Raw genomic sequence first — 23,739 nt, forward strand, 5'->3', positions numbered from 1 at the left:
ACTTATGGAACTATGTTAAAGGTGCAGAATATAATTTTATCTCCTGCTATAAAACTGGGCCTTCATTTTAAAATTTTGTAATATGATAAGGTAAGGAAAGGAAAAGAGATAAAGAAAAAAGAAAGTTTTTTTCCTTTCCTTTAAAAATATATTTATACTAGCATATGCATAGCCAGGATTTTAAGAGTATGGGGGAGGGGGTAATTCATAAATTTTTGTGTAGCTTAACCCCCAAACTTCCTCTTTAGATGGCCAACGGCCGGATTTTCCCCGGTCAGGGTTTTCTTAGCATATATATAGATAGAAAATATTTTTATAGGATGGGAGGTCAATTTTAAAATAAAAAACAACTTATTATTATTATTTAAAATGTACGAAATTGGTTACCAAGATATTGTATCAAAAAATAAGCTATGTCTGACAAATAGGAAATATATCCTAATTTGTTTGTAAAAATATAATAAAATTCACATACATATATTAATACAAAAACTTAGTTAAAATTTATAATCTTACATCGAATGAGTTTTATACCTCATTAATTATTTCAGAATAACTAGTGTTAATTCCAGATGGATATTTAATTAACTTTTACATTCTTTCTTTCAAACTATTGTTTAAGATATATGCATACATTTTTGGGGGACATGTAAGGAAAAGTCTAAGGAGGATATTTTTTATTAGCTTAAAAAAAATATTCATAATAAAGTGACATATTTTTGAAGGGGTGGAATTTTCCCTTATAAATTTAGTACACATAGCTACCATCCATGATATATAATAATTTTCTCTACATATTTTATTCTATCTCATATAGTCATCATATTTAGGGTGTGCTTTATTTATATTTATTTCTTATATTGATTAATAAATAAAGCCTAGTTTTAATTATATAAAAAGTAATATATATTTTCTAAAGTTAAGATGTTACTAAAGCTATAATACTATTGTTACCTTTTTTAAAATTCAAACATTGATATAAACATTTGTCATAGTTTGGCAATCGTCTATCACTCAAATCGATAATAATCAACAAAATAAATCGATTGGAAGCTTTAACAAATTACATTCATAATCTATTATATAACAGACTCAATTAAATGTAATATACATGATCGTATATTTAGATAAGGGATAAAATAATGTTGTGTCAACTGATAATATTTATAGTCTTTTGTGTAACTCAAGTAAGCCATCATAAATCTTTATTATATGATTTTGATAAATATATCCTTATTATCCGTGAATATAATATTGCATTTTCAAAAGTGGCGTATTTTATCTAATATAGATTAAGTTTCGTAATAGTTAATGTAGCATTACTAATACTATCATAGTTTATATATAATAAGATAGGGATTAAATAATATTTAGATTAGACAATGTTAAAACCCTATTAATCAATAACTTTTATTAATAATTAAAAAATATTTTATTCAGGATTTTTGTTTAAGTATGAATAAACTTATTTTAACTCTAAGCATAGTCAAAATGTTTATATAATGATTTTTTGGAAATTAATATCAGGACACCTAATAATATTGTGGATTTGTAGTAAGGCAAGAGGTGGGAAGGAAAGAAAACAATCAAATCCAAAATAACTTAGAGAAGTATTTTAGAAAAAAACAGAAATGCACTCTTAAGTAGAGATCTGCAAATCATTGGCTCAGCCTTTACATGGCCTTAATGGGTTTCAGGCTGGGCCAGGTCTTATATTTTTTAAAAAGTTTTAGGCTGGGCTAGGTTGGGCATAAATTTTTAAATATGATATCATTACATTTTGTCAAAAGAACTACACTATAAAAATACCCAGCAAAAATAAGAAAATTCCTATTAATTTTTACTAAAATATTTTTTTTAAATAAAATCTAATAACTAGTAAAAAAAATAAGAAAAGTTTTTAATCAAGCCAAAATATTTAATAATTCCTGATTCTTTATCCTACCTCTACCTCTAGTGAAAGTCGTGTCCAAAACTTGTTAAATTTTGAAACTTAGATAATCTTGAAAAAATATCTTGAACACATTTTCATAAAATACATATTTTTTTTATTTTCATTTAATTTTTTCAAAATTTATAAATGCTTCTTTTTAATAGCCAAACAAAACAAAGTCAATATTTTTAAATATCAAAATAACATACAATTTTATTGATTTGTTGATACTAATATTGGTTTTATAACAATTTATTTTTAACCTTCATTAATATTTTCTTATAAATTTTTAATGCCATATTTATATTGTATTATTATTAATCACTTAATATTTTAAAAACTTTTGGAATCTAAATTTTTAAGCTTCAATTATGATAAATGTTTGTCATAACAAAAAAAAAATGGTTATCTCTGATAGTTATCATGGTATTCATGAACTTATATATGAATACTACAAATATTGAATAGCAAAATATAGGCATGACAATAATGTTCTATAGTTGGGTCACAAATGTTTAATATTACATATTTCCATATATTTTTCTTCAGAAAAGTTCTCCAAAGAATACCAAACTTAAACACTATTTTTTTAAATATAAAATATTTTTTTTAAAGATTAATTATACTTTAAAAATCTTACTACCGTGACATTCATTTTATGTACAGATTTCTCACAAATCACAAATAAAATAATATTTTTTAAAAAATGTTATAAAATAGATATACTTTATTTATTTAATTTTTGTTAGACCCTGTTATAATGGTATTACAATTCATATCAAATTCAGGACAGTTGTCTTGTTATTATCAAACAAAAATTTTTTTTTCATAATCATAATATTTTAGTTTTTTTGTCGATATGAGAGGCCTATTTGGTGATCGATAATTTTTATATAAATTCTTTTATTATTTTCTTTTTCCGCCTTATTTAACTAGCTTATATATTTTTATACAAACATTTCTAAACTCAAAATCAAATTCCTCTATTCAAATTCTCTCTTATATTTTGATGGGATTGAGACCGGTAAGTCTATTATTTGTGATTTTGTTTCCATTTATTTATGTTCTTATCTATACTTTTCATGATTTTATAATACGCCACTTCTTTAAAATGTTATTGAATCGAGTTGCCAAAATCCTGGCAAACTTACTACTAAATGCAATTAAAATTTAATTTGTTTTTTTAAGTCATCCGCATTTCATTGCTGGAATAATATTTTTAAAACTATGTAGAAAATGTTGACGAGGAGGATAAGTATTAAACCAGAAATTAGTTTTGTTAGAAACCTCTATACCTATATTTTTTATTTAAAAAACGATGAAATCTAGGATTTTATCAAAAGATGGCAAAGTTTTTTGATAAAATCTAGAGGTTCATGTAATATGTTTTTGCCCAAAATCTTGATTTAGCGGTTTTTTAAAAAATCGGTACTAAATCGAGGTTTTTAACAACACTACCCGATTCGGTTGGATTTTTTAAAACGGCCTGAACGATTTTAGCCATGGCTAATAGATTGCTGAAAGGTTTGGACCTCTGCCAAATCTTGGCTTACATAATAATTTGCCTAATCGGGCTTATTAGCAACCACCACAAATATATCAATAATTTTAAAAAAAATTTGTTCACCGTTTGATATATCAGATCAACCTCTTTCTGATGCTTAAAATAAATGATTGAGCGATACATCAGCCATTTTTATTAAATTTCTTAATAGGTTTGTTTTTGAAAAAAACTCCATATTTAACAAACAAGCCCCCTTATATAACTCATGTTTTTTTGTTCATTTCGTGTGCGTGTCAATATCATAAAAGAAAATAATTTTTAAAAATAATAATTATATGCAAAAATAAATTAAAAAAATATGGATGAGGCACTTGAACTGTGAATTAAAATGATTTTCATCTGCCCTCATCTATTTTTAATCCTATGGTCACCTTTTTTTCAAAGTTCACAAACTCTTCAATTATTTTTAAAATTAATTTTTTGTGGTAATTGGTCTTGATCAAATTTTTCTCAAAATTCGAAATATTTGTGAAAAAGAAAAATATTATGAATGAATCTTTTGTGATATATATAATATTAAAAAAATTTTGCTCAAAATATTTGGCTAAAAAAAATTTCTAATGTTTATGAAATTTTTTTTGCTAAGCTTTCCTTTTTCGCTATTTATTCATTATATATTCATCGTTATCCCTTTTCAGTAATCATTATTTTTAGATTAATAGACGTCCAAACTTTTCTATCATCTATGAGAAAAATCTCCTGGCTTACATAATATTATTTTGGCTAAAATCTTATTCGGGTCTTTTTTAAAAATCCACCCTAATCGGGCTTTTTAACAAAACAATTTTTCTTATTATCAAATTTTTGATTTGTTTCACACCCATTTTTTAAATAAACAATATTATTCAAAAAAATGATATTTATATATATTTTTTAAATGTAATCGTTTTAAAAAATTAATTAATATAATCAGTTGAAATATATCTAAATTTATAAATAATTATTTATGATATTTTAATTTTTTTATTTACAAGGCTACTTTTTTTTTGAAAAGTCGTAAGATTTTTTCTCTCGATTTATCAAATTAATTTTTTTTTTAAAAAATGATTTATTATATTTATTTTATCAGGTAAAGTCGAAATTTTGCCGTAACTTTTACACCGGAGACATCTTTCAGTGAGTGAGCTTTTTGGCACTGTTTGTTTTTATTTATTTTCATTTAACAATATCTGTGATTCGTTGTCCAAAATTTTAATCCAGGCTACCCCAATGACATAATAATTATATAGACTGACGTTCCATTCATTAAAATGCCCTTTGAAGCAAACAGTTGGTGAGAACCATTTTTGTTTTAAAAGTATCTGTAAAATTTTAATGTAAATTGTTTATACGGGAAATTAAAATGGCATGCCACCCGCTGATTTGTATTGATACAAATTTAAATGAATGAATCTTCAATCAAGGTATTATTATATGTGGGGTACCCCAAAGCTGATTTATTTTCGTAAAAGCTATAATATTTTAAGGATAATAGCTCAACTCAAGGAATGTTCAGCTGAAGGAAACTTTTTATATTGGATGAAATATATATAAAATTTAACAAATATCTAAAGTAAGGAATAGGATTACAGTTTAAAGAGATATAGATTAGGGTGAATAATTGGCTAGGGTTAAGATATTAAAAATGGTGTTTTGATAAATTTATACCGGTCATGGGATATAATTAAACTAATTGAAATTAAATCACCTATTGTAACGGCAATTTCCTTGAGTTGGACTATAATCATATTAATATGAAACAACTATACAATAAAAAAATTCTTGGGACGCATTATCGCACACAAAAATATTAATCAGCTGAACGTAGGATTAATTAAGATTTTAATGTAATTAGATTCTAACTAACCTTTATGAATAAAATGACGATATAAATTCATTAATTCAAAAAACATCAAATTTTATTGACCTGAAAGTTATATTTCTCATTTTTGAAGCGAATTTTTATGATTATACTAATGTTTATAATCAAATTTAAAATTAGCTATTTGTGATATTTTTATAGATGCTCGCATTATCAAACCTGTTGCAGAGATATGTGCTGCACAGCTCCGTTTTCATTTATCAATCTTTGGTATTTTTGGTAAAAAAAATTTTTTTATTGTAAGCAATCTGAATTCGATTTTGGTTTAGGAATTTTTAACTCTTTTGCTGGGAATTTTGCTAGCACAAATTCAATAGTGACCACTTTTCCAAAATGTGTCCGAAATACATCGAGATTAGTTTGGGTTAAAATCGGTTCCCATTTAGGCTATATATGTAAAATGTCTAACAAAAGAGTTAAAAATTTTTGAACCCTAGACTGGATTTAATTTAAATATATGATTATTTGTTTTGTTTTTAAAATTTGAGACAATCGTAAACTTGAACTAATTTTTTTAAACATTAAATATTGACGACTAATTAATATGCATGACATTAATACCTCCCTAAATTGATAATTCATTTATATGAACTTTGAAGTTCGTTGAACCCAAATCAGCTGGAGACGCATCAACTTATTTACACGGCCCTTGTTTTGATCAAATCCCAAGGCTTAGATAATTTTTTTTTGACTAAATTCTTGATTTACCCGTTTTTAAAAAAACCGCCTAAATTTAGATTTTCGGCAACTCTAAATACACATTTAAATGAATGAATATACAGTCCCGGGTAATATATGTCACCGAATTATACATAATTTATAATATTACGGTGAAATTCGTCCTAATCTTAATCTTTAAATTACAATAGATTTTATTAAATTTAGTATTGGTAAACAGTTTTGATTTTTAAAAACGGCCAACCTAATATTATAGCCTACGCAAACTTAGAGAGATTGCTTAAAGATGGCAGGAAGGTTTCGACATCTATTAACGAAATTTCGAGGCTTACGTAATACTTTACTGGCTAAAATTATAATTTTAAATCGGTTAAATAGTTGTTTAACAACACTGACTTATATTAGACATAGAGAAATTCCATCACCCAACGAAATAAAATTCCACCTTTTAAAATTTTATGATAAAACAATTTTAAAAAAAAGAAGACTTTTACTAAATTTCATGTGTATAAATATAAATATTGTACTGATATATAGGATATTCATTCTCCTCCTCTTGTGCCTCTGTTCCGGAGGAGGTTACTGGTACAAGAGACGTTACAGCAATGGCTTCATTACCTCATCCGCTCCCAACGGTTTATTCGGGTCAGGCTTTCCAAGCAGAAGGGGATTTTTGGGAGCTTCCAGCCTTTTCGGTGCTAGTTCTCACCCTAGACCCTTTTACGCCAATACTGCTGGCGGATTTCAAGGTTATTTATTATACACTTATATTCTTAATTTACTGAAAGTTATAAAAGAAATTTCTTTTTTAAAATATTGTATTATCGAATTAACAAATTTTTTACGATAAAAATCAAATCATTTTTTTATATAAAATTTTATATAACAAAAAACAATTACATTTATATTTTTTTTCATTTACACTTATATATATTTAAAAAAAGAAATCTCACAAATGGGTCACATTTTTGAACTCTTACGAATAATTTTTTTTTATCCGTTATACTTAAAATGAATGAATAATTTTTTCTAAATTGAAATTATGAAGAAAGTAAAAAAGGTTATTAACAAAAAAATCACACCTTTTATATATTTATTATTTTTGTAAAAAAAAAATAGAAAATTCCGTCTTACCGACCTAATTATAAATATTTTATATTGAAAAATATTTTGAAGGAATTTATTTCAATGCCTTTCAATTACCGTTTAGTTTAAATTCCGTATTCACTCTGTAACATTTTTTGTAGATAATTTAAGTTTTTTGGTCTAATTGGCAAAAAAACCTGATATAAATGGTTGGCTGTATTCAGATCGAGTTTAGATTCTAAATGAAATTTAATTTTTTCGATTTGTGTATACGGTCTGAATCCAGATCCAGACCATTGACTTTATATTTTAATCTTGAAATTGTTTTTTTTTTCAAGTTTCATAATTAAACCACGTTATTCATTCATCAAGGTTTTTTAATTGCTATTTGTTTTTTGATTTTAAGTTACTATTTTAAAATATTTTGTTAGTCGAATGGTATTAGTTCAGTTCATCAGACCTGGCGATGATTGATTCCTGAATTTTAATCTGATTTTTATACGAAATAGGAATTTGCCTCTAATTTTAGTCTAGTGCTACTTGCTATATAGTCGGTAAACAGTCATATACCGAAAATTTTAAATTGTCTAAATTTAGGTGAAATAAGTAGAGCAAGTCAATTTTATTTATATCCAAATATACTGCTAAATTTGGATTTTTTTTTATCATTAAAAACACAAATTGGATAAGTCTAGTTAATATAGCACTAATAAAATACCATACCCACATGACTGAACTAAGGCAAATTCAGGGACGAGAACCTGAACCCTCAATATTTCGCCGAACCCAAACACTTTTTTAAAATTTAGGGTTCAGGGATCAAGTTTTTTTAAAAATTTTATAAAATATATTTTTTTTATTTTAAACCTTCATTTTATTTATTTTAAATTATATTTAAAAATAATATAATATAAAAAACATGTAATTTACGATTTTTATTTATAAAAGATTTCCTATTCAAAAAGAGTTGTTTTCAAAACAATTGTTTTTTTATTCAAAAAAAATATTAATTTAAAAAAAACATTTTTGGGTCATTTTTTTCATGTAATTATTTTTGTTATATTTAATAATTTTTTAAATTGCATTTTATTATATCTTCGGTCTAGAATTGGGGCGCTCCACTTACGCAAATGTTTAAAATGAGAAAATCATCATTAAAGTTTAAAATTAAATATAGGAAAAACTTATTGATCAATTTTGACAATAACTTTGGCGAAAATTAATATTTTTTAATCTAGTTTTTATTTTTATAAATATTGGGAATAAATACACTTCTAATTCAAAAATTTTGAATGTTTAAAATGAGAAAATCATCATTAAAGTATAAAATCAAATATAGGAAAAATTTATTTATCAATTTTGACAATAACTTTGGCAGAAATTAATATTTTTTTAATCTAGTTTTTATTTTTATATATATTGGGAATAAATAAGTTATTATCCACTTCTAACTCAAAAATTTTGAAAATGTCGAGTGGAGCACTCCAATTCTAGACCGACGATATTATATATTTTTTTTTCTCTGTAGCTTTCACCTTTTCTGGTGGTAAGCTCCTTCAACATCTCTCTCCACTTTATGTTATTCATACAATCTCTTATCTAATACTTCTTTATATTGGCTCTAACTTTATGGCCCCATTGAAGTTTTGGCCTTCCTCTTTTACGTTTGCCCATCACTTCTAAACTCAACTTTATTTCCTATGTAGTTCATAGGCCTTCTCATTGTGTGCCCATACCACCTAAGTCTGTTTACCATTAACTTAGTCTTAATGGGCACTACCTTTAAACTACTGAGTATTCCTGTACTGCGCACTTTACCCTTTCTTGTTACCCCAGCAATCATCCTCAGCATTCCATCTCCATAGTTTGTAGACTTCTCTCGTCTGATTCTTTGGTTGGCCATGATTCCGAACTATATAAAATAGTTGGTTGTACTATGGAACTGTAAATTTTTCCCTTTAATTTGTGTGGGATTCTTTTGTCAAATAGCACTCCAGATAAAGATCTCCACTTTAACCACCCTTGATTAATCTTACTCTTTATCTCTTTTTCTATTGTGCCGTTTGTTTGTATAGTGGAGCCCAAATATTTGCAGCTTTCAATTGTCGATATCTGCCATTCATTTATATCAATTATCTCTGTTTCATCTCCTCCTATCACCATATAATCCGTCTTTTATCTATTTACTTTTAATCCGTGCTTTTCTAGGATATTTATCCAACTCACTAATCTTTCTTTCATTTCATCCTTGGATTCGGCAAGTATCGCAATATCATCTGCAAATATCATATTCCACGGGACTGTTTGAGGTATAGACTGTGCTAATACATCTATTACTGTAATGAAGAGAAATGGGCTGAGAGTCGACCCTTGATGAACTCCTTCGGCTATTGTGAAGCCTGCTAAAATACCTGTTGTGCTACGGACCATTGTTGTATGGCCCATATACATATCCTGTATTATTCTTATATATTTTTCGGGAACCTTTTTGTGGCTTAGCGCCCACCAGAAAAGTTTTCCTGGGATTCTATCGAAGGCCTTTTCTAGATCGAGAAAGACCATGGTAGCTTTTTGTTCTTTTCCCTGTATTTTTCACTCATTTGCCTAATTGCGTGGATAGCATCGGTTGTTGATCTTCCAGGCATAAAGCCAAATTGAGTCTCTCCTATTTCGATATCTCTTAATCTTTTTTCTATTATTTTTTCATATAGTTTTAGACAGTGTAACATTAGTTTTATGCCCCTGTAATTTTGACAATTGTATGGATCCCCTTTATTTTTGAAGATAGGAACTAAATAGCTCTGCCTCCATTTTTGGGGAACCTCTTCATTTCCAAGTATTTTATTGTACAGATTTATGAGGAGATGTATTCCATCATCTCCTAGTGCTTTAAGGCTTTCTATTGGAATATCGTCTGGACCCATAGCTTTTTTGTTTTTCATATGCTTGAGGCATGTGATTATTTCTTGTTCTGTTATAGGTTGTACAAGGTTTTGACAAGGGGGGGGGATGTTTATTTAGATGTAGTATGTGGGGAATAAAGTTGAGAAGCTCCTGAAAATATTCCTTCCATCTATTGATTATTTCTTTTCCCTTTATTATCAATTTCCCATCTTTATTTTTGATTACTTTCGGAGCTCCGTTTATATCCCTAGAGTTCTTTTTTCGCTGTTTGGCTAATCTGTATATTTTATTTTGCCCTTCTTTGGTATGAGATTTTCGTACATGTCATCGTATGCCATAGATTTGGCCCTAGCCACCGCCTTTGTAGCTATTCTCTTGGATTTTTTGTAATTTGTCTTGTTATCTGGGTTTGCTTTGTACCATATTTTATATAGTGCTTTTTTCTCCTCTATAGTGGTTTGTACCTCTTCATTCTACCACCATAGTTCTTTGTATGATTTGTTGCTTCCCCTTGTCAAGCCTTGTGTCGATTGGGCAGTGTATATTAATCTGGATGAAAGGTCTGTCCACATTTTTTCACTGACTTGTGAGGAATCTATTGTTTCAATGTTTGCATTGATTGCAAAGGCATCTGTCATTGTTTTTAATTTGCCCCATTTGATGCATGGTTCCAGTTTTATCTTGTTTTGAGTGGATTTATTTGAGATGTGTAAATCCATGATTAGTAGCTTGTGTTGCACGGCGATATCTTCTCCTGGGATGACTTTGCAGTCTATTACATCTTTTAATCTTCTGCGAGCGATTAGCATGTAATCTCTGTTTTTTCCTTGTACCACTTTCATATGTTATTAGATGACTGTCTTTTTTCCTATAGTAGGTGTTGGTTAAGGCAAGATCGAAGGCTTGCGCAAATTTCGGTACATGCTCTCCTTCATCATTTCTTTCTCCATATCCAAAACCACCATTATGCCTTTTGTAGCTATCTCTTGCTTTCCCCACATGCGCATTTAAGTCACCACCAATTATGACTGGATCATCCTTAGGGATTTCCATTACAGCTTCATCAAGGATAGCTCTAAGGTCATCTTTCTCTTCTTCCTTGCAACCCGTTTGAGGAGCATATACTGAAAGGATGTGTAGTATTGATTGTTCAATGCAGAGTTTTATCTTCATTAGTCTATCAGAGATCCTGTTGACTTCTACTACTGAGGAGGTTAGATCTTGACTGAGGATGATGCCCACACCGTTCCTATTGCTAACAATTTATACCCATCTCTAATCATCAAAGTTTTTTGTCCCTTCCATTTCGTCTCTTGTAAGCACGCTATATCAACTTTTCTCTTGTTCAGCATTGATGCCAATTCTCTCGTCTTACCTTTAAGCGTCCCAATATTCAAACTTGCTAATCTTGTCTTCTTTACTTTACTTTTCACAGGATGGAGGTCTACACCCTGCACGTCGCTTGGAGGGAACGCCCTAGCTTTCATATTCATATTTCCATTTGTTTCCTTCATTTTTGTTTATTAGACAGGTATCCTTAGCACCCGGCTGTCCAGGCCTGTCGGTGACGGGGTGTCATCTCTAAGCTCCGATATTCATCATACCTTACGTCTTTACACATCAGTTATCGAAGAAAAACTTGAAAGTTTTTATGCTCCTTACCAGGATTGAACCTGAGTCCTTGTTCGTACTTCTGTTTCCAAGCATACATCTAGCCCATTAGGCCACCCAAATTATAATTATGATGATAATTATTTTTATGGCGATACTAATTAAAATAAATTTTTTAAAAAATGATGTTTCTATTATTTTAACTAATTTTAATAAGTCTATATTTTTCTGGTCTCCGAACCCTGAACCCGAACCGGGTTCAAAGATTTATCACTGAACCCGAACCCATTTTTTAGAAGGAGGAATCTCGTCCCTGTTTTAAACTAAGAACAGGGGTGGAATGGCACCCTGTCATTGACTATATCAATTTTTCAGATGAGAGAATATAAAATTGAAAAAGTCTAATTCAATATATTTATATAATTGTGCCTTTTTTAATTTTTATTCCAAAAAAAAATATTTTGGGACTATAGGTTATAGAGGAAACATGTATTATCAAGCCCCTTTCGGCGGACCTAAACCTCCTCAATACTTTTACCCCGATCAAGGATTTTATTACAGTAAAATATATTTTATATATTTTTGTGAATTTATTGGATTTTAAACCAGAACAATTTGAAATTCAGAGACACATTATCTTTTGAGCAGGAACCTTACACCATTTCTAGGAATTAATCTTTCAACCTAACTAAATCCATCCCTCTTTAATAATATAATTAAATATTAAGGTTTATATTCCTAAATTTAAAGCATTTGATCTTATACAACAGATCCTGAAATTTTAAGTAATTAACCTCACCACTTGGGAAAAATACTCGTTCAAGGATTAGCAGATTTTTCTTTAGTACGCACCTCTAAATTGAGCTTAATTAAGTAACTAGGAAGCAAAAATTATTTTGGGATGTAAATTCCTGCGTGTTGCCTTCAAAATGTTTTCTCACTTGAAACGCTGATGATTAATAGGACTTTTATAATTTATCTTCAAATCTAAATTTCGAACAATTATTAATGAAAATATTTTATGAATTTTATATTGGTTCTATTAGTTTCAACATATAAACGAATTTATAACCAGAATAAATTTTATAATTATATACCAAAAATATGCAAAATAGACCAAAACCCTAACACGTGTGCCCCACCTCCTAGTTATCAAGAGTTATATAGGAACCAACAGGAGGACCAAATGCGTAACGCACCCAATCCTAATGCTTTTCCATCTTTTCCAAACCCTAGCGTGGCCATACCAATGCCTCCTCCTTCTAACACAACTACCAATGCAAACGCTAACATAAACAAATAAAAAAATTAACTTTTTTTTTACAAAATCGAACAATTTCTCCTTAAAAGACACTTAAATTAAGAAAATAAAATAATCAAAATAACAATGAAAGTCATCTGTTTTTTGAGATATTTTTGGTTCAAAAGTGGGGGCATAAACATCCTATATTTATTCCTTTTGCAAATCATAATATCAACTTTATCTATCGAAATATTTCGAAGTTTTTTATTTTATAAGCAATTAGCAAACAACTAAAAATAATAATTCTATTTATCACCTTTTTAAAATAGTTTTGTTCGTTGTTTTATACTTTAATCGCATATTGACTTTAAGTAGCCATTAAAAAATGCTTTATTTAAAAAAATAATTGAATGGGGAACATAAAATGGTTTTTTTAAAATTAATTTTATTTGTCTAAAGAAGTTGATTTAATATAAAACACTATTTTATATATTATAATATATAGATAACAATACTCTCCCTTCACTTTTATTTGTCCCTTTTTTCAAATTTATTTGGAATAAAAATTTGTATATAAATTCGCGATTTATCACTAAAAAAATAATATTTAATGACTTAAAATTTTTAATATAATGTATTCTCTTTAGTCTGTGATTTACTTATTTATAACAAATAATAACGGGTAAGTAGGATGCACAGTCTTACATTTACCGGAGAATGTAATAATGATGCTATTATTTTACATTAAAATGAGGGGAAAAAATAAATAAATATTTATTATAATTTTCTCAGACACGAGATTAATATAAATTCGTAGTTTGTTGTAAGCATCTTTTTTGGGAGGGGCGGGGGATTTGAAATTATTTTAAAATTGTAAAAAAAGGAAATATTTCCTATTTTTGGGTAATTATAAACAATATCAAAATTTAGTACATATAAAAATATAATAAAAACGTATTTCAAAGTTAAATTTTAGAGCTGTGCCGAGGATATTCGTGCTAAATCTATCGCTTACCAATACCGCTTAAGGGATTTGAGTGAATATCCGAAAATGTAAATATCGGGTAGTGAAAAATTTAACAATGATCTGAGGAGCAATACTTAGTATTTAATATATTCTTACTGGCATCTCGAATTACAATGTTAATTCGCTATAAAAGAAAGATTATTGTTTAAAAAATAAACTAGAATAAGAATTTATAAGAAGTTGTTTGAAGTTTTTCTTGACTCAATTGGTAAGTTAGAAAAAGGGCTCCGCTAGCAGGAAATGTTCTGAGCAAGGTAGGCCCTAAGCCTTTGTATAGACCTCTGAAGCCTAGTGTGGCATGGGAATAATATAAATATTTCGGGATTATCAAAAAATAATACTGTAATTATAATTTTATGTGAAATTAACATTTTAAATATTACAAATTGAATACTAAATAACGAAACATCGAATAATATTTATTAACATGATTATACCTTGTTGTTTGATTATCACCTTGAGCACTGGTAAAAATTTGTTATTATCTTTAAGGACTTGCATCCTACTTTTTATCACGTCGAAAGGAAAGACCGCCAGCCATAAGCAGACACCGCCTATCCCTCCACTAAATATAGTTCCCAGTACTCCTTGAGTAATTTATAGTTTAAATATGTAATAATATAAGTGGGAAAAAAATTTATAAGCGATTTTGATTAAACATAAAAAAATTATTCAATTTATCACATTAAATTAAGTTGCCAAAATTCTGATATTTAAACTAGCAACTAGTAGTAGTTAGTTAAAACTTGGAATTGAAATAACTCCAAAAAAAAATTTTTTAAAAGAAAAGCATAAGCTGTTTGGAATTTAAAACGCTATTCAAATTTTTTAAAAAAAAACTTAATTATCAAAAGTACAAGATTTTTTTTTGAAAAATATTATTTTTAATGATATAAATAGAAAATATTCATCATAAATCAATTAAGTATTAATTACCTATGTCATTTTTAGTTTTTCCTGGTGGAATCAATAAACTACGAGTCAATTCGTAGCCTCCAAAAAAGCAAAAATAACCTGGAACCTCCCTCCCAAACGTGGGTCCTAGTCCTTTGAAAAAAGCTGGCAAACCTCCTTCGTTTAAGTATATTTGTTTCGTAATGTACCAAGGACCTACTCTGGCAATATATGAAGTAGAAAATAAGAGACTTGGAGTGATCGGAACCCGACAAAAATTTCGCCAAGTTTCAGAAATTTTTTAAAAGATTGGGTTAAGACATGCCAAACTAGTACAAACGAAAACTTTTAAATTACCAAAACAATTGATCGAATAGAATGAGGTATGTAGGTTTATTTCAAAAAAATTTATAGACTTGCAGAGGTCTAGAGCATTATGGGGCATCGCTAGCTTTTTTCAAAAGGGGATGCTAATTTATTTTTTTAAAAGTGTAGATCTTTTTACTCTAACACCTTTTACCAGGATTTCGGCTGAAACCCCCTTTTGGACGGCTTTAAACCTGGGTTTAGACCAATTGATTTATATCTTCTACTATAGTAAAAGATATATTATACATGAATTCGCTAATTAATATTATCTAACACAAATTTAGAATCTAACTCATGCTTTGTTTACCCTCATAACTAATAATAAATCTTAAGGTACCTCAATCTTAAATTATTTTTTTAGATTTTGCATTTTTATTAGAATTAAAATGAGATTCATTTAAAATAAATATAAACTAATTAAAAAATAAGCCCAAAATTTTTTTATACTGAAAAATGAATGTATATAATAAATTTAAACAACTATCTGTGTATTAGGTTTTGTTTTATTTTGATGATTTGGTTTAAGAGAAAAGGAATGAAATTATAATAACACTGGTTTAATGCCAGTATTTATTTAAAATAACTCTAAAACTTTTGTAGGAAAAGTATTCAAAATAAAATATTAATGTACTTGTTAAAATGGGTGCTAATTTAAAAATTTTTTTAGCGATAATCTAATTTTTAAAATTGGTGCTAATTTTAAAAAATGCTTCAATACCCAAAGCGCTTAGCTAGCAACGTCCCTGCAATTCATAATTTATTAACTAGTTAGTTGATATAATTTAAGCTTATTTTAAAAAAATTCAGCAAGGGTTTTGTAAAAATATATTATCGAACCCGGCATGTGTTTGTAATTTTTTTAAACCTAGTCCAAATGTTTAAAATTATACTTTCACGACCCGGGCTGAGGAAGGGGGGGGGGTCCAGACTATGTAGGCCTCTGAAAAAGATATTACAATAGAGATATGAAAGGGAAGAGGAAAAATTCTAAAGAACTTATAAAAGGGACTGCAAGTATTTTTATACATCAAGGAAAAATAAATTTCAACATTGTAATATCTTGGAAAGTGGAAAATAAAAAAATAAGTTTGTCATGCCTAGGTGTAAAACATTTTCAACTTAGAAAAAAAATAGCCTTCCCATTTTGAATATTGTTCATGATATGGTATGTTAATGGAATTATGAGAATTTATAAAAACTCTAAAAAAATAAAATAAATGAAGGAACGAATATTTAAATTTTTTTATAATATAAGTGTGCTTAATGTCGTTTTGAAAAAGACCTCGTACCCATATCATTTATTCCTACGGTCGGGAGCTGTTTTCTTTAAACTTGTAATTAGCTTTATAAATTTAATTAAAATATCTGAGCTTCTAGTTGTAGGAGGGTGTCAAACTTTATAAAAATGATCAATATTTTAATGATGACTTTCTTCGAAAATTTAAACAATAATCATTTTATATTTTGGATTTATTTTAAAATATTAATCTTCGAAAAAAACTTGAGTTCGGTCTTACGAATGGTATTAAGAGCATTGGGAGATATGTTGATTGATTTATGTTTGGTTAACGCCTGTATATTTTTTTAAAGGTAAAATATATAAATTTTAATAATAATTTTTTTTCCATTTCTTAAATTTTTTTTCACAATTAATATTTGAAAAGAAAATACATCGTTTGAAAGGGCAGTGGGATTATTTTCTTGGTAAGCTTGGATCCGGCATTTGATGAGTTCCGTAGGACAGAGCACAAAAGTAGAAAAAATGGCCGCCATCGCCCCTGCACTGGCGTTCCCAAGTGGCGTAAGGGTAACTGGGGGGCTTGAAAGATTACAATAAAATTTATTAATGCGCTTTAATTTTCTGTTCTAAAAGATGATTTAAATTAACTAGAAAGGGTTGAAAAATCGTAATCAAATAATAGTATTTTATATCTCAAGTAAACGAATAGATTCAAAAAATATATAATAACGTAGATGTCTGACTTGGTCAAACTTAACGAAATTACCACCATTAGGAAACGATATTTCGCAATAGTTGTGGATATATGTAATTTTTAAGCTATTGTCAGGCGAAATCTGGAAAATGCTTAATGTTATTTAAATTGCAATAATACTTTTTAAAAATATGTGAAAAAAAATATATAAGCTTAGTTAACAGCATAAATATTTAAAAAATCTTTTATCAATTATAATTTTAATATCAAAAGAAAACTTGCTATAAGATTTCCGTACCATTAAGATATAAATATAATTTTGAAAGGATAAAGCATTTTAAAGATTCACTATCGCCATTATGTGCTGCACCATTTTTATTATTAGGTAAAACATTTTTATCTAATTCATTCCCATTATTTTTATCCTTAATAATCTTGTTTGGGAAAACATAGTTAAATTATGTAATAAATAAATACATTCAATTATTGAAATTATATAATTATTTATTTATCTAGTTTGATCACGGTCATTATAAAATGACAAAAAAATAATTTAGAAATATAATAAATGACTTTAGAAAATGATCAATTTATTTAATTAGTTTTTTTGTTTGAAATCAAATAATTCTATTCTCTCTTTCAAATCACAAAATATTTCTTAAAAATTTTTTATAAGCTTTAATTTTTGCTTATAATAACATACATTTTAACCCACATAATTATTTATAAATTTATTTTTTCTGTATAACATATTATATTAATTAACCAATATTTATAATTATAAGTAAGGAGAAATAAAAACAAAATTCGCATCACTATTCACCAATAAAGTTTAGTTTAAAAAAACACTAGCTAATATTTTAAATAAAATTCTGCACTTATAAGAATTTACAAATATGTCCTGTATAATAGCGTAGTTGACAACTACTTTATAAAACGAAGATAAGCAACAGGTGAATTACAAAATAATAGCTAAGTAAATATCTAAGCTAAAAATAACATATTTTTTAAAGCATATTTTATTTGTTTCAGGTCAGTATAAAAATTTTCAGCAATCACATCGGTCCGAGTCGGCTAAGCTTGATAACACCAATAGTTTTTTTTAGCGAGAATCGGTTTTCCAAACCATTTTTAAATTAAAAATGTGGTTTTACTAGGTTATGTAAATATAGATTTATAGAGTGATACCATTTCCCTGACAGCTCTATCGGTTGATTAATTAAATTCGACTCAACATTAATCAAATAAATTATTTGTCCGAAACGAATATCGATTTGGATAAAATAACGGTTCAAGTTCGGTTCGAGTCTATAAAATCCGGTTTGAAAACATTTGTATACAAAAATATTTTATTTGGTTTGTCATTCATAATACTATATGTAAATAATTTATCTATTGGATTCGATTTATTTCTAGGCATTATAAGTTAGATAATTTTGTCAAATAGCAATAAACAAAAGTTTATAAAAACTGTGGTTAGCCATTTTTAAAAATAGGCTCAAAACGAACCGTTTATCAACACTATACACAAGACTTAAGATTTTTAAAATATTAATTTTAAATTGGCGATATCAATCACAATTGATTTATAATAATTGTTAAAACAATTCGGATAAAAATTAGAAATTTAGAAGTAAACTAGTAATAACGTTCACATTGTTTTATAAGCACAAAATCATGGGGCTCGTACTGGTTCAGAAGCATTTTAACGGTTAGTTCAGGTAAGGTTATAAAATCATCTAACAGTTCAGTTTAAGTTTTCAGGCTTGATACCGGTTTAAAGGTTCGATTTGGATCCCTGCTTGTAATATATAAAATATTTTAAATTTTGTTTCAAAATCTTAGAGAAAAAAAATTTTTTTTTTTTTTTTACCAAATTAGAATTTAATAACTCGAAATATAATATCTTATAAAAATGCGTTTATCTTATATCTTTTCGGCATGAGAGATTTACAATTAAATAAACATATAGATTAAGTAGGGTTGTTAAAAAGTTCGAATCAGGTCAATTAACGACCAGATTAAGATTTTCGCAAAAATAATATCATGTAAGCCTGGAGATTTTGCTCATAGGCAGTAAGACTTGGACCTCTATTTGCCAAATCTCGAGGCTTAAATAATATTATTTTGGCCAAAACCTAATCGGGTCATTGTAAAAAATTTGCCAAAATCGGGCTAATTTAACAACCCTAAGTAAGGCTTTAACTAAAACCTAAAGAATTTGAGTATTTTAAAAAATAAATCAAAACAAAGTCAATAAATTAATTACAAAATTTAATCATTTTGATTTGTATATTTTGAGAAAAAAAAATGATTCGGAAATATAATTCATGATTCATGAAACAGGGGATTGATTTGATGGTATTAAGGGACGGGTTATTGGAGGTAATAAGTAATAATCAGTTAGTACTGCGAATACCTACAACTAAGATACAAGATTCTTTTGCATCTGGTACTCTACATCCTTTTTGACATTTTTAATTAAATACTCATATTTGTATCTAAGATATACTTTTTTAAAATATTTTTTGTTTAAAAGAATCAAAATTAACATTTTTCTAGTGGATTCTTGCATTAATTTTGTTTTCATCTTACTTTATATTTTAAATTAATATTTATTATTTTTTTATATTTTAGCATACCTCATATGCAAATTAGGTTAAAATTTTAGGATTTTTTAAAATCCATATCAATATTAACAAAGTTTTGGATTGGCATTAGAACACTGCATACTTAGTATAGAATTTGGGTAATTTCGATTTGATTTGTTGATCATATTCTTTCCTTAGCTTACCTCAACTTCAGCGATGATCACCAATATAAATCCCTCCTAAGATCACTTAATTTCAACAACTCTGGCCATGAATGGTTAGATTCATATACCAGCATTTTAAATAACCAGCTAATAGATAACGACGCTTTTCGTTATGCAATCAATTTATGCTTGGGCGTACCTTTCCTAAACCATTATATTTGCATTAAATGCAATCAATCGGCAGACGCGTATGGGGGACACGCTCTCCACTGCAAATTTATATCAAAAATCAGCCGACATGATAAAATAAATACAATAACAGCTTCTTTTTTAAATAAAGCCAATCTTCCCTGTATTTTAGAACCGATATCTTATTTAGATAAAAAACGCCCTGACAGCAAAACAATTGCACCTTTTTTAATGGGAAAGCCTTTAATGTGGGAGTTTACTGCATTGATACCATGGCCCCATCTAATAATTCTCATGATCTCTTTAACAGAGCCGAATCTCTAAAAAATATAAAATACTCACACCTAATATGTGACAACCACTTTGTTCCCATAGCAGCTAAGTCAACTTGCTCTTTTGGACAAGCGGCATTGGATCTCTTTAAAATAATATCCAAATCAATAAAAAATCATACCTTTCTCCATTTTATAAACTCAAGCAGAAAATCGCCGTATCTATAATTAGATCTAATTATCAAATATTTAAATTTCATGGCCCGACCTCGCCACTTGATATTTTTTTTTTAAATGTTTTTCTTTTTATAAAAATATACATTTGTATGAATCTTTTTTTATAACTTAAACTTACATATGACATATTTTATTATATTCTTTATATTATAATGTTATTTTTTGAATAATAATATTTTATCATATCTGTATATAATTTTAATAAAAAATTAAATATTTTTTTAAAAAAAGATGTCTCTTTTATTTTTTATATTTTTATGTGATGTCGTAAGAATATTTTATTTCGAGATCTGCAAAGCCGGGCCCATCGAAAATCACAGTCCGCGGGCCGGATCAATTTTTTAAAAATAAAATGGGCCGGGGTCTTATATAAAAAAAATTCGGTCCAGGCCAGACAATTTATTTTGAAAAAACCAAGCAGGACCTCGCAAATCTCTGATTTAATACCATTTGAAGATAAATAACAGTAAGCTAATTTCCTTGATTTTAAGAGCTGTCTGACGAAAATATTAAATCTATAAAAAACATAATAAATCCACAAAAAAATTAAACAAGTGATTTATTATAAGTATTCAATTATAACATAAGGCAAACATCAAGCAATTTATTTATAAAACCATTATTATAGAAATAGTTCCACAATAGAGGAGAGCTATAAGAGCCTTAATCGACATTGGGATTGAATTTCAAAAAGATCACAACGAGCTGGGCAACTTGTTCAAGAATCTTTATTGGTAGGGCTTTGCAGATCTCTAATTATTATTAAAATCGTCGAAATATCTTATGTTTGTTTGCTACTGTTTTTGATAATTTAAATTTTTGAGATAGTTCACAGGGAGGAATAAACAATTGAAATTGATGTCAATTTGAATTTAACTTTCAGCTCGCTGAAAGTGTCAATATATATACATGGATTTCTCTAGGTCTCCATGTCATCTCTTATTGTAGGATAATCATACCCAATTCCGTGAACCGCAAAATAATATTGTGCAGAACTAGGGATAAAACAAGCTTAAAACATTTTAACCCCCCCCCTCCCCACCCCAAATAAAGCATTGCTTTATTTTTGATTTTCTATAACCATTCTTTATGAAATTTAAAAAAACTTATTAATCTACTTTAAAAATATTTTCCCCCTTGCTTGGTCTTAATTTTATTTAAATGCAACCTGTTTAAAATCTTTTATAAAAGATCTGCAATTTATAAAAAGAATTTTGTTTCTGTTTTTCTGAGCCGCAGTTTATGGTGTTGCATTTTAAGACAGAGGTTATTCCCTTTTTATAGTGTTATTAGAAACTTTGATTCAGACAATTAAAGGGCTAATTCTAGATTTTATTCAAACCAATTATTACCTAAATTTAGAGATTTCCTCAAAAAAAACGAAACCTCCGTAATCTTTTGACAAAATCTTAAGATTTGGGGAATATATTTTTTGTTAAATTTTTATAACCATTTTTAAAGAATCAGCTCATGGTTTTTAATAAGATTATTACCCTCTGTTTCATAAGAATCTAGAGGTGCTATGGAAATAAATATAACTTTTAGAGGCCTATTTGATCTGACTTAGCCAATACCAGCCATTCCATTTTTTAATAATAGCAATATGGGAAAAGGTTATATAGGAATTACAAATAAAATAAACAAAATATACCAAAAAAACAAATATTAAAGTAAATGGACTAAGAATGTAGATGCCATATTTCTTAAAAAAATCAATAATTAAATATTTGGTATGTTATATATTAGATCTCCAATAACAAATATTATTAAAAATACTGGTATAATATTCAAAATTCAATGTTTCTATCATCCCCATTTTCTGGTCAATTTATTTCTAAAAGATTTAATATTAAATGCCATGTGCTCCCTTGGTAAAATCGATGGCAGGCATTCAACAAAAAAATAATTACTGCTAGATCCCATTAAAGCAATTTATATTTTTTAAAAAAAAGATATATATTACCTTTATTTTAATAAGCAAATTAAAATAGTGATAGTGATATTTATTTATAAAAATATTAACCTTTTTAAAAATATTTCCTTCTCTTTATCTATTCTTGGCATCACAAAATAAGGTTTTGTTGAGTGTAAATGTAGGGAAGGATGATTGTATATGTTATAGACTACTTTTTGACACAATCCATATGCTGAAAAGAGAACAGAATTCTCAGCAACATTTGCTAACAGGGCAGGTGCAGTTCCAGCATATAGCCCTTTAATTCCTTGATTTTTTAAAGTTTTTCTGAAACAATCTAAACTGCCAGTTTTATAAATGTCTGAAAATGTTTGCATTTTGACCTTAACAGTGTCAAGTGGCTGTCCAACATAAACACTAGCAACAGCTCCTAAAAATATAGTTAATTGTATTTAAGATATTAATTTGAACAGATTTTGGAACCTAGAGTAAAATGTGTTTTGGCTCCTAAATCTTTTAAATGAGGTTATTAATTTTGGCACTGTTTCGAGAGTTACAGTTCTAAATTTTGTTTAAATAATCAAAAGATTTACATTTTTGTTAGAACTAGTTCCTGGAAATTTTAACATAGGTTCTATTACTTATATAAAGTTAAAAAGAGGGTTCCAGGTTCCATACTCTGTTTAAAAAAGTTTTCATACATTAAAATCTTAAGAATATATTTCAAATAAATCTAAGAATTAAAAAAAATTTAACCTAAAGATCCAGATACAAAGTCAATCGTTGCATCAAGTAAATGAGGCAATTGATGTATTGGCTTAAGATCAGAATTAGACATTCTACTAGTTGATAAAATAACCTATAATTAAATTTAGAGATTCAGAATTTAATATAGGATGACACTTAAATTAAATATTGTATCTAAATATCTTAAATGAAAATTATGCAAAGATATTTTTTTTAAAAAATTGCATTAATTTTAAAAATTGGGTTAGATAGAAATTTATCTCTGAATGATGATAGTTGATTACTTATCAATCACCTTTCAAAAATTATCAGGGTTAAGAATATAATATGTAAACATTAGAAAACCAAAAACTATTATTAAATTGTGATAGCCAGCTAATTGTAATCTTCAATATAGCTAATGTTTTTCGGTTGTAGATTCACAATGATGTTTTGAATGATGAAGTATTATATAATAACCATAAAATTTACGAAGACACACAATGAAGATTATTCTTGAATACAATAAGTTTATTGGTAT

At 27.7% G+C, this 23,739-nt stretch overlaps 2 protein-coding genes across 3 annotated transcripts; one reads left to right on the forward strand and one right to left on the reverse strand.

Moving 5' to 3' along the window:
- Window positions 1-1,037: 1,037 nt before the first annotated feature.
- LOC135924119 (WW domain binding protein VOPP1-like) lies at window positions 1,038-12,958 on the forward strand. 2 transcript variants are annotated; one of them, XM_065459167.1, is made up of 6 exons: window positions 1,038-1,187; window positions 4,567-4,613; window positions 5,500-5,577; window positions 6,574-6,785; window positions 12,111-12,197; window positions 12,753-12,958. In XM_065459167.1, the coding sequence occupies exons 1-6, from the start codon at window positions 1,143-1,145 to the stop codon at window positions 12,938-12,940; spliced, it is 657 nt and encodes a 218-aa protein (XP_065315239.1). In that variant the 5' UTR covers window positions 1,038-1,142; the 3' UTR covers window positions 12,941-12,958. The 2 variants fall into 2 exon arrangements, with proteins under 2 accessions (XP_065315239.1, XP_065315242.1); XM_065459170.1 differs by lacking the exon at window positions 1,038-1,187 and adding an exon at window positions 2,870-2,957.
- Window positions 12,959-13,423: 465 nt separating this feature from the next.
- LOC135924110 (mitochondrial ornithine transporter 1-like) lies at window positions 13,424-23,392 on the reverse strand. The gene is made up of 7 exons (XM_065459159.1): window positions 23,229-23,392; window positions 22,581-22,902; window positions 16,842-16,989; window positions 16,672-16,742; window positions 14,844-15,022; window positions 14,345-14,494; window positions 13,424-14,195 (listed from the first exon to the last, which is right to left on the reverse strand). The coding sequence occupies exons 1-7, from the start codon at window positions 23,308-23,310 to the stop codon at window positions 14,065-14,067; spliced, it is 1,083 nt and encodes a 360-aa protein (XP_065315231.1). The 5' UTR covers window positions 23,311-23,392; the 3' UTR covers window positions 13,424-14,064.
- Window positions 23,393-23,739: the final 347 nt, after the last annotated feature.

This window comes from Gordionus sp. m RMFG-2023, chromosome 1 (assembly GCF_954871325.1).
Source record: "Gordionus sp. m RMFG-2023 chromosome 1, tfGorSpeb1-WG-v2, whole genome shotgun sequence".
Taxonomy (NCBI): Eukaryota; Metazoa; Nematomorpha; class Gordioida; order Chordodea; family Parachordodidae; genus Gordionus; species Gordionus sp. m RMFG-2023.